At 44.4% G+C, this 11,840-nt stretch overlaps 1 protein-coding gene across 1 annotated transcript; it reads right to left on the reverse strand.

The window, feature by feature from the left end:
* Positions 1-8,700: 8,700 nt before the first annotated feature.
* On the reverse strand, positions 8,701-11,213 carry LOC137796648 (transmembrane protein 233). Its single transcript, XM_068594690.1, has 3 exons — positions 10,780-11,213; positions 10,039-10,173; positions 8,701-8,943 (listed from the first exon to the last, which is right to left on the reverse strand). Exons 1-3 carry the CDS (start codon positions 10,963-10,965, stop codon positions 8,932-8,934), a joined length of 333 nt encoding a protein of 110 aa, XP_068450791.1. The 5' UTR covers positions 10,966-11,213; the 3' UTR covers positions 8,701-8,931.
* Positions 11,214-11,840: the final 627 nt, after the last annotated feature.

The raw sequence follows: 11,840 nt of genomic DNA on the forward strand, positions 1-11,840 counted from the left end.
GCGGGCTAACGCTCCCCCCGCCCCTCCCCCTCCCTCACGCCGCCGCAGTCAGGAGGTCAACAGGTACTTGTGCTGGTTGACCTGCTGGGCTTCTGCGTCGCCGGGCGCCAGCACCGGCAGCCTCTCGGGGCTGGACGGGACGCCGCAGGCCCGGTACAGGACCAGACACAGGAGCAGCAGGAGCACGGCCACGCACGCGTTGCAGGCGATGGCCACCAGCGCCGCCGTGGACAGGCCCGCCGGCCGCTCTTCAGATTCCATCGCCGAAGGCCGGACGCCGGACTCTCACTCTGCTTCCATGGCGCCTCCGGCTCAGCGTCACGGGACGAGTGGGACTACGCTATTCGTGGACGCTGGCATTGAGTAGTACTCGCAGATATCTCACCGTCTTCCCAGGCCTTCGGTTTCACGAGGCCCAAAGAAATCAATCTGTGAAGGGGCGTGTCCCTCGTGCACGTCGCGTTCCGCTGGATACTTCGATTGGACGACAGCGACGAGGTCTCTCGCTGCAGCGTCAGCGCCTCAAGGCGCCGCTTTGCTCTTTCGCTTCTTGAGGGCGACGCGCCGCCATGCAGACGAGCCTCAGACGTGGCCCTTTTCTGAGATTACCAAGAGATTATGATGGTGCCTGCAATCGAGGGACAAACAGAGGGATTAGGGCTCATTGATCAGAGGTATGAAACCCCGTAGGAACACGCTTTGTGCTCATCAGCTGAAATACTTTCATTGTTTGTTGCGTAACGTCTTCACATCCATCGCTGCAGCGTTTCACAGATATACATAATTCTGCAGGGGGGCTTAAAAGCAGGCGGCGCAGAGGAGACGCGCTTGAAGTCAAGATAACTAAAGAATATTGTGACGCCGTTTCTCCTCGTTGAGTGCTGGAGGTGACGTGGAGCACGACTCTGTTTGGGAAGGAAAATACTTTAAAACGCTGCATTTTTTAGGTCATTTAGGACGCAGTTTGGCCTCGGTGGCCCCGACTAACATGGCATGGTAAAAGTTGTGTATTTTCTTTTTTAATTCAGGGTCGAGCGGCGGATCTGATGAGATAACAAACTGAAATGTTGTATTTGAGAATGAAGCTCGGGGTGGTGGGAGGAGATTTAACGTAGAAATATGCGCAGCGGTGCATTGTGGGTAGGCTCATTAGCTTTAACACGTCACATTGCGGCCGCTGAAGAAGATGCTGACCTCTCCGTCATCTCAACAGTCTGGACACGGTGCTTTTAAAGCAATAAAACCAGCGTTACTGGCCACAAACCAGCTCCTGAGGCTGGTCATGTGTGATAATGCCCCCCCCCCCCCCCCTCCTGCTGCACTGCACAACAACAACACAAACATCACCAACATTAACACACATTCTTCATCCAATTAGATTCTGCACCATCACACGTCATCTTCCTTCATAATCCTTCAGTTTAACATCTGGAGTACAGCCTCCCATTAGTGTCCCATTAGGACATTTGCATATCTATAAATTTACATTGGAATAGCACTTGTAGTGTGAATAATTAACAACTCTCGCCACAGTGTTTCCCGGAGAGCCTATCGAGTCTCATCATTCACGAATTCATAAAAACATGAAACAACACCAGAAAGATTTAGAAGATATAAATAACCAAAAAATAAAAGAAAGAAACATTTATTCTGGGAACCGATGAAGGAAATCTTCAAGTTAGAGTCTCCCAATGGTTTGAGATGTGATTTCAATGTGAATTCTGCTCTTTTTCTGTATTTATTTTACACAAATACGTTTCATGCTGAGGTTCAATTGGTCCTAATGTGCAAAGATAAAAACAATCTGGTCACTGATCCATCGGTCTGATGCTCAGTGGGAGTCCTGCTGCCCACGGAGGCTGTGATGAAAGGTTTGATGCTGCCTGAACCCCTCAGGAGCAGCTCAGCCCTCTGTGCTCTGCTCAAATTACCAGAGATTAGAATTAATAACCATTAAAAACTTCCCCTGAAAGTCTGATGACATCACATGTTAGAGGCTCGGTCCTGTGGAGGAAGACGTCTGTCCTCTGTCTGGATGTTTACTTCACACTTTTAGTGTGTGTGTGTGTGTGTGTGTGTGTGTGTGTGTGTGTGTGTGTCACTCACCTCACGGCTCAGACAACAGTTGGTCTTCTCACTGAAGACCTCGCTGTATGATGTCAGTCCTCCTCATCCTCCTTTTGCTCATACGGATTACTGTTCCCTCTTTCCTCTTCTCTCTTTCCTATTCCCTCTTTCCTATTCCCTCTTCTCTCTTCTTTCTTCTCTCTTTCCTCTTCTCTCTTCTTTCTTCTCTCTTTCCTCTTCTCTGCCTCCGTCTCAGCCTCTTCCTGCTGCACTACGCACACAACTGAAGACGAGACAGAGCTGCACACGGACTGGTGAGAGAGTTCTTCACTCTGAGAGAGAGAGAGAGAGAGAGAGAGAGAGAGAGAGATGGAAAAAGAGAGCGGGAGAGAGAGGGAGAGTCGGTGTCAGCAGTGATATCAAGCATAAGGGAGAAGGGAATGGGTTGGATGTAATTACACACAGCGCCTTCTGTAGACAGGAGTGTGTGAGTGTGTGTGTGTGTGTGTGAGTGTGTGTGTGTGTGCGCGTGTGTGTGTGTGTGTGTGTGTGTGTGTGTGTGTGTGTGTGTGTGTGTGTGTGTGTGTGGGTTGTTAGGGAGAACTAGTGAAGCCGCCTGTCAGACAAAACAAGGACTTCTGCCTTCAATCACAGTGCAGAGTATCTCTATCTCTACCTCTCTCTATCTAACTCTCTCTCTCTCTATCTATCTACCTCTCTCTCTCTCTATCTATCTACCTCTCTCTCTCTCTCTCTCTCTCTCTCTCGCTCTCTCTCTCTCTATCTATCTACCTCTCTCTCTCTCTACCTCTCTCTATCTAACTCTCTCTCTCTCTCTCTCGCTCTCTCTCTCTCTCTCTCTCTACCTCTCTCTATCTAACTCTCTCTCTCTCTCTCTCTCTCTCTCTCTCTCTCTCTCTATCTAGCTACCTCTCTCTCTCTCTCTCTACCTCTCTCTATCTAACTCTCTCTCTCTCTCTCTCTATCTATCTACCTCTCTCTCTCTCTCTCTCTCTCTATCTATCTACCTCTCTCTCTCTCTCTCTCACTACCTCTCTCTCTCTATCTATCTACCTCTCTCTCTCTCTCTCTCTCTATCTATCTACCTCTCTCTCTCTCTCTCTCTCTCTACCCTCTCTCTATCTACCTTTCTCTCTCTCTCTCTACCTCTCTCTCCTAACCTCTCTATCTATCTCTCTCTTTTCTCTCTCTCTCTCTTTTCTCTCTCTCTCTCTCTCTCTCTCTCTCTCTCTCTCTCTCTCTCTCACTCTCTCTCTCTCTCTCTCTCTCTGTCTCTCTCTCTCTCACTCTCTCTCTCACTCTCTCTCTCTCTCTCTCTGTTTCTCTCTCTCTCTCACTCTCTCTCTCTCTCTCTCTCTCTCTCTCTCTCTCTCTCTCTCTCTCTCACTCTCTCTCTCTCTCTCTCTCTCTCTGTCTCTCTCTCTCTCACTCTCTCTCTCACTCTCTCTCTCTCTCTCTCTGTTTCTCTCTCTCTCTCTCTCTCTTTCTCTCTCTCGCTCTCTGGAAGAATCAAGAAAGTACAATTTCTTCAAGAAAGCTAATCTCATTTCTTTCATGTGTTTGTTTCTCACAGAGCTGCGTTCACACAGAGCGTTTCCTTCTTTTAGTTCTTTCTGTTTTCTTTGCGTGACGCTGCATCTCTCTGTGACAGGTGACTGCAGCAGGTTAACAGGAAGCAGCTGTCAGAACAACAACTCGGAGACGTGTTCAAGGCTGAAAGCAGCAGACAAATGATGAAACAATGAGCACTGCAGCGATTGTGTAGTTTACACGCACCACCAGGACGACATGTTGCTAATGCTAACGCTAACGCAGGCTTCTGTTTTAGGGGTTTATGTTACTCAAAGTTGACAGAATGAAGCTACATTTGGTTAATATGCAAGATTAAAATTTAAAAAAGAGTTTTATTGGTTTGATCCTGATGTGATAGGTTTTTAAATTCAAACGAAAGTGCAGTCATGTCAAAGAAAAGTGTGTTTACTGTTTGTAAGTTATCGGAGGGCAGCTCATTACTCGGGCTGCACGTGGAACATTTAGCTTGAGCGCCCTCTACAGGCCACATGTGGTACGACCGTTTGGTTTGACTGGAAAACCTTCATGAGACAAACAGACTTCACAGGAAAACATCTGGAATCTGCAGCAAAGATGAGAATAAATGAGACGTCCATCCACAACAACACTACGGCGTCATCCCAAAAACACACAAAGGCAACTTGTGCTGGCGCTGAAATGAGCAGAATGTATACTGAACGTGACGAGTGACTCACACACACACACACACACACACATACACAATGAGATCAAAGTCAGTTTTCACCTTGAGGATGAAGACCTGATGCATCCCATCGTGCAGGCTGACTGTCGCTCAGGCCGAGGCTCATGTTTATACAAGCAGCTCTTCCTGAGAGAAAAGACGCAAGAAGACCATGAAAATTAATAAAATGCAATAGCTGCACACACCTGCAACAGCAGAAAACACTTCTGACACTTTCATCCGGCATCTGGTGGCTGTAGATCTAATCCCATGCACCTGTGGAATGATTATTACCATCACTGGAGAGAGAAGTGGAGGTGTGAGAGGCCTGCTGCATGTGGACAGACGCATGCAGAGAACGCTGAGAAATAACAACTCTGTTGTTTTCTGTGCCGACTCTTCGCGTTTGACAGCTTTTTAGACGTCAGGTTCACGATGAGTTTGAGTCCGCTGAGGAATGTTTTCTTCTGCTTTCACGTTAAGATCCTCACTAATCCTGCAATTACATCGTTTGAGACGATCTGTTACGTCAATTATTGATTCTTATTCAAGTGAGACGGCGAAGGAGGAACTCAAAGCTGAGCTGGAAACCAGGAATATATTCATGTTGATGTAAATGATGTCCTTCCAAGACCTTTATGACATCATAGTTGTAGAAAGATGTAGTTTAATACATGTAACACTGTTTTATTATAATGTAAAAGAGCTGTTCATTGACCCTATGCTGTCTGTGATACAGGGAGCCCACACTGTCACTAACTGCACTACTGAATTATTATCTATTTACAATTTCAACAAACAAAAACGGGATTTCAGAGCGGATGACGATGATTATTGAAAGCTTTTCCATCAATAACTATTTATCTCTTAATTCAGATTATAAGTCTGTTGTCCTTTAGGTAACGCATGAGCAGTGTGACGATACTTTTAAACAGCTATAATCTGTTATGAAAGTGAGTCTATAATCACTTTTATTATTTGATTTGATCTGAACCCTCCTGGTTTCAGGATGAGGAAGACGAGAAGAAGCAGTAGTCAGTGTGTGTGTGTGTGTGTGTGTGTGTGTGAGTGTGTGTGTGTGTGTGTGTGTGTGTGTGAGAAACAGTGAAAAATAAATATGTTTTGACTTTGGGAGCTCAAGTCATTTTGATAAGTCAGCGCTTCACTAGTGAGATCTCTCTCCTCAGCCGTCTGTCAGCGCAGCCGGTGTCACTTCAAGTGGACAAAGATCCGGGTTGACGTGACATCATCGTGGACTCGGCTGTCAAAATGCATTTAGAAACAGAGTGAAAAGCATCTCCACAGCAGACAGCCCCAGTTTATCAAATAATATATATAGAGATGTATATATATCTATGATATAAATACATCCACTGACTCACTGGTTCATTCTGTGTCAGTACAACATGTTTCTTTTGCTCCCATGAGGAATCACACATGTCACAACGCAACTGTAAGGACTGTGGTGTTCACACAACATTAAGGAGCTTAATTCAGCATCTTTCAGCCTATTATTTGTGCCAGACTTCATCCTCTGGGGAGATTATGCACTCGGCCATTTGTGCATGCATGCGTGCTGTGCATCTGTCCAGAGCTACGCTAGCATGTGCTGGATAGCAGTCTGATAGTGATAACTTCTACCAGGAATGAGCTGAACAGGCTCAAACAAGCCAGGCCTGCTGCTTTCCTGTGTTGGTTTCATCTCATTTCCTGATCCACGTGTGAAAACCTCCACTCCACACACTACCTGTCGGACGTAAGAGCCGACAGAAGCGTTAGCAGCTAGCTGATGGACTTAGTGGAGCGTGTAGCAGCTAAAGAGACAGACATGTTGTTTTTTCAGGGCCGAAAAACATGAGAGCTGCAGTTGTCAGGTGGTCACAACACGTCTCTGATGTTGCTCCGTGTGTGCTGGACATTTAAAACAGGCAACACATGTTCTGCAGCGATTCTAGCAGCTTTTAGCTTGATGCGTAGACACATTCATTAGCTCCAAGTGTCTAAAAACAACTACGGATGCAGCTTAAGTAAAAAAGTGTATTCAAAAACATGACAACATCTGTATTTATAACACATTTGTAGTGCCTGGGTGCATGTTCGTGTTCATTCCCACAGTTATCCTGTTTCATGTGTTCAGACCGGATCAAACCGCTGCTGCCCGGGAGGAATGTGTCACGGGATATGAACGCACGGCGGCTCCACCGAGCGCTAACGGAGCAGATGCTCTTAGCGGCCTGTTTGTGTGTGTATTGGGTCTGTAGTGCAGCTAGCAACACAGCAGCACAGCTGCAGGTGAGCTAACGCTTTGAATGCCAGCAAGAAAAGAATATAATTTATTATTCTGGTGCAGAATATAAACAACGCAGTTGTCACGATGCAGGAAATCAGATGATGTGAAGTAAATGCTTAAAAAGAATGAATGAATGCTACATTCATTAATGTTGTTTGTGTGAATTTTTCATACAAAGGAGCTTCGTTTCGGAGTAAGGTAATCAGTTCCCTGTCACAAAGTCCACCTTGATCCCAGAGTGTTCCCACTAAGTGCTTTCAAGTCGACTAATCCCTGCACTCATTTCATTTTTCATCTTGTTCTCTGGAGTTTTGCTTTGGTGTGACATCAAAGAGGTGGCGCGCAGACACACAGCGTTTCTCTTTCAAGTAACGAGAGATAATAGCACGAGATTACTGCCAACACAAATTTGTCCGAGTGCATTAGAATAAGTGCTGAAACGTGGCGGCGGGCCTGTTACATCACAGGCTTTGAGTTACACCTGCACACGGGAGATTGGCTCGAAGGAAGGTGTTTGTACTGCGTGTGAAAAATGAAAATATACACATGTTGTGTTCATTATTGATGACTCATGGAGAGATGTTGAATGAGAAGTGTTGTTTAACAGCAACAATGGAAGAAGTGAGCTGGATCAGGACCCTCTGAATCATCTCTTTATTCCCCTCATGACACTTTTCATACGTTTCAGTTTCCTCGCAACAGAATCCGGTTCTGCTCGACCATGTGACCTGCAACCCAGGAAGGGAGGGGGCAGGGGGTCTATATTTAGTTTGGGATATGCAATGACATATCAAACTACAAGAAAATGTCCCAGCAAGGCAGGTTGTGCTTCAGGGTTCAGGGGAGGTTTCCACAGTCATTCGGGTGAAACATACACATTGCAAATAGGATGTTTCTGACATTCTTTAAGCGTATTTCAAAGGTTAAGCGAGGGGTCGGGTGTGAGTGTGTGAGAGGCAACAGGTGAAGTGAATCTCCGAGACTTAACATGCAATGCGATCTTTTGGTTTGTGTTTACGGAAATCGGAAATGATATGAATAGTGTGTCAAATTTGGCAACGTCTGGAGCCGAGAGCCGCGACGTCCATCCACACCGGACACGGCGCGCTACGGTCAGGAAGCACAGCAGGAGCAGCGAAAAGAGATTACACTCATCAAACGGGAAATATTCCCTGCGTTTGCCATGAAAAGGGAACTTTTTTCAGCAGTATGTTGTTAAATAGAAGACACAGATGTGTTTTTTTTTAAGTTACAAACTCTCTCTGTGAGGAATGTTTCCCGCCAAATAGCTACGTTTGAGATGACATCATCAAGGTGTTGTACTTTACATATGTACTTTGTAGCTTTTGCTGTGCATCAGCCACACGTGACGAATAGGTTTCATGCTAAATGCTAACACCTGTAAACGTAGCACAGGTGTAAATACTAAGTAGCCAAACATGCTAACGTTAGCCACCATAAGCTACCGGTCGAATCAGACCACCTGACGCTGCAGCAGGTAAAGCTCTCGCTGTATTTTATTGTAAATAATGTGTTTAGTACTAAATGTGACTTGTGTCTGTATTTCCTGTTTAAAGCTTCATGCTCTCACTTTAAAAAGGTCTCTTCTGACCCGCTGGAGGAGCCGAGTCCTTTTATTTACAACAAGTTAAGTGAAATAGCATCGACTGAGTCCTTTTTTTTTTACAGAAATAAATAAATTATTTTGACATATTAATGCAGGAAATTATTCATAAATGTCTCCATCTGATTAATATGGAGTTTACTAAAGAGCTTTCGAGCATTGTAAATTATCTGTTGTTACAAATGAGAAAAATCTGTTCTGTACATTATTTTATTCATGAATTTAGTAATGACACATGAAAATAACAATTCATAGAAATGCTGTAGCATGAAATAATTACTAAATAGTTCTAATAAAACCTAGTATTAACAGAAATTAAAGTATTTCTTGATGGATGAAATAGGTATTCTGATCAAGACAACTTACAGTCATCATTCTGGATAAAAAACACATTTCTGAAATTATCACATCCAAACAAAAACATCCTGTGAACAACGGCTTCCCTCACGTTTGTAGAAAGCTGCCTTTTTATTTAAAGCATTATTAAAATGTACACGTTCCCCTGCTCGTATAGTCCTGGACTGTCCACATGAAGAGTATTAAACACGAGAGGAAGTGCAGACTGAAGCCAACATGAGGTCATCGTCCTCTCCTCGGCAGATGCTACAGGATGAACGAGCCACCTGAGCCCGCAGACGTCACCTCCTCCTCCTCCCTCGCTCCGCTTCCACAACATCAAAACTCCCCCTGGAACACAAACAGAAGGACATTAAAGAACATCTTTTCAATTTGGTTCCCACTGGAGACACATTTGCCAGAGTCATGTCATAAAATGTACAATTTACTTTTATTTACGCGGTACGGTGAGATATTTGTCTTGCATAACGATGTACTACATCAGACATATTGCAAATAGGACGACACTGTTGTGTTGCACGATGTCTTCCACATCACGCGGCGCGATGCAAACAAACAACAACAACTCGGCTTCGAACCACAAGATTGAAACTATGAACCAGATAGTCAGATGAATACATTGCTCGACATGTAAAGGTGAGGGTTAAATAGTGCCTGAAAAATTATAAAAGAGAAACTATTTTGTCTGCAACACGGAGTTGCGCAACAAAACACAATCGCAGCATTGTCCATTCATGCTGTGCAAGAAGAAACATGGCAAAACTACAAAGCTGGACTCAGTGGAGATCTCCAGCAGGTGCGTCTGTGATGGCCGCTGCTGTAATGTCTGATTGAATGAATGCAGTGGGAGGAGTCAGGAGCCAATCAGTGGCAGAAGATAACGAGCTAAAGGCTACAAGCTAAAGGTCTTTAACAAAGTGTGAAGTCCTTGAGCCTGCAGACATGAACATCCTGCAGTTTGGTGCAGCGTGATGAGAGACTAAGTGTGGACAGACACAGAGATGCACACGCATGATCGAATTCAGTATCTATTGGCAGAGAGGATTTTTATTTTTAAGAGAAAAACAGTGCATTTTCTTAATTTTTCATCAGGAGGAATGTAAACAGCAAGAAAACGCTGTAGAGAAGTCTGTGGACATGGCTATCAGCATGTGTATGACAATAACAGAGTCAAATTAAAGTTAATATTGTTTCATAATAGAGTCCCTCATTCAGAAATAGTCCCTAAAAGTCAGTTTTTTATTTCAAAATGCTATTTTTACAACGATAATTTGAAGTAACACCTTGCGTGAGAGAGTCATAGAGTGGTGAAATGAACAATAAAGTATGGTGACATCACAATGTACCCCTGGTGTGTGTCTTACGGTGGTGAAATGAACAATAAAGTATGGTGACATCACAATGTACCCCTGGTTTGTGTCTTACGGTGGTGAAATGAACGATGCAGGAGATGGCGATGACGAGGAGGCCGATGATGATGGAGGCGACGGCAACCAGACGGGCGTTCCTGCCCAGCCGTCTGGACCCGTCATAGTCGCCCTGATAGTAGCTGTTCCTAGACTGAGGATAAGAAAGCACTGAGTGACACACAACACCGTGTCCATTGATTATCTTATTATTGACAAACCCGTCCAGCGTTTGATCAAATTATCAATCAATGGAACAATGAGTGCCTTTAATAATCAGTTTTAACTAACTGCATTTTTTGAAACTTGTATTAGTCCTCTAAAGCTTTGTAAGCTGTTGGGACCCGGTCACACGTTATACTTTAAAACGTTGGTAAAACAACACTAAACGTGCAGATCGCTGCAAATGTTACTGGATGTTTATATCAGATTGCAACTCGCACGTTTTGTTTCATTTTCCAAGATGGAGGATGAAGTTGGTTTATTTTGATGGGCAGAACAGGTGTGTGTGTGTGTGTGTGTGTGTGTGTGTGTGTGTGTGTGTGTGTGTGTGTGTGTGTGTGTGTCTGTGACTGCGTTGCATCGTCGTGTCCAACACATTCATTAACACTTTGAAACTGAAACAGTAACCGTCCCGAAGAGAAAACTAATTTCACTTCTCTCCTCAACGACAGCACATTATATATTTATATACATACATATATACATACATATATACACATACGTGTATATATGTATATTGAGGGAATGCCAGGCTTACCATGATAGAGCAGACCAGGGCCACGATGTTGACGGGGTAAGCGGGACAGAAACAGGTGAAAATAGTCAAACACAGGTAGCTGCGGAGTGGAGGTGGAGGTGGAGGTTCCTCAAGAGAGCCGCGGTCGAAAAACACACTTCCACTCAGAGGATGTTTACCTGGTGGATCCAGCACCACGAGAGCCATCGTACCTGACAAGAAGCAGACAGTCAGGGGCGTGGAAATGAAAAAATGATGAAATGATGACGGGCTGCAAAAAGGGACAGATGGAATCCAACTTTTCACAAAACAGTTTGAGGTTCAAAAAGTCTGATATGTAAAGCGCTGGTCCTCTTTCAAAGCTGGGAAAACAAGGTTTGCGAGGGAGGAACCGGGGAGAAGGTGGGAGAGGATCGGTCACCCTCTGGCCTCCATCCAGGACGCCCGGAGACGAAGTGTGAGGGATCAGACTCTGTTTACTGGCTCAGCATGCTGATCCGTGGAAACGATCCCTGGAGGTGGGCCGCTGCCATGAGACGTCTACGAGTTGTTAACACGGCGGGTCAGATGCTGCGCTGGACAGCGCTGCTCTCTTTCATGCTGACTGGAATAGTTACAGGACCATTTAAAACTGCTGAAACCATCAGGCCACACGTTGACACAGTGTCCCGTCACAACTCGTTCCATCATGGACGCTCATTAGTAACTCATTAGTATGCAATTCATACACACAGATAAACATGTTTTATTCTTTACTAATAAGCTTGACTATTATGTGTTTCATGATTGGGTTTTCATACTTTATAAATAATGGATTTCCCACGGTAAGTTAAGATATTTTGCAAACCAATTATGAAGGTCTTATAGAGGATGCACTAATGTTAACATGTGCTTTATAAATGTGTTTTAATATTGCAATTCATGATTAATTCAGGTAGTTAGTAGTCGTTAGTTAAGTATTTTGTGTGTCCCCATCTACAGTCAGGACTATCTATGCTTTCCAACACATAACAGAAGCTAACAGCTAACAGAAGCTAACAGAAGTCTCAGTTATCTTAATGAATAAACACAACACAAAGTGA

This window comes from Clinocottus analis, unplaced genomic scaffold (assembly GCF_023055335.1).
Source record: "Clinocottus analis isolate CAN_PGR_092001 unplaced genomic scaffold, fCliAna1.0.p SCAF_3, whole genome shotgun sequence".
Classification (NCBI taxonomy): domain Eukaryota; kingdom Metazoa; phylum Chordata; class Actinopteri; order Perciformes; family Cottidae; genus Clinocottus; species Clinocottus analis.

Excerpts from the sequence above, each read along its gene's own strand:
- LOC137796648 (XM_068594690.1), bottom strand. The coding sequence starts at position 10,965 with ATGGCTCTCGTGGTGCTGGATCCACCAGGTAAACATCCTCTGAGTGGA. Across the intron at positions 10,174-10,779 it reads CCCTGGTCTGCTCTATCATG|TCTAGGAACAGCTACTATCA; the intron begins GTAAGCCTGGCA and ends TCTTATCCTCAG.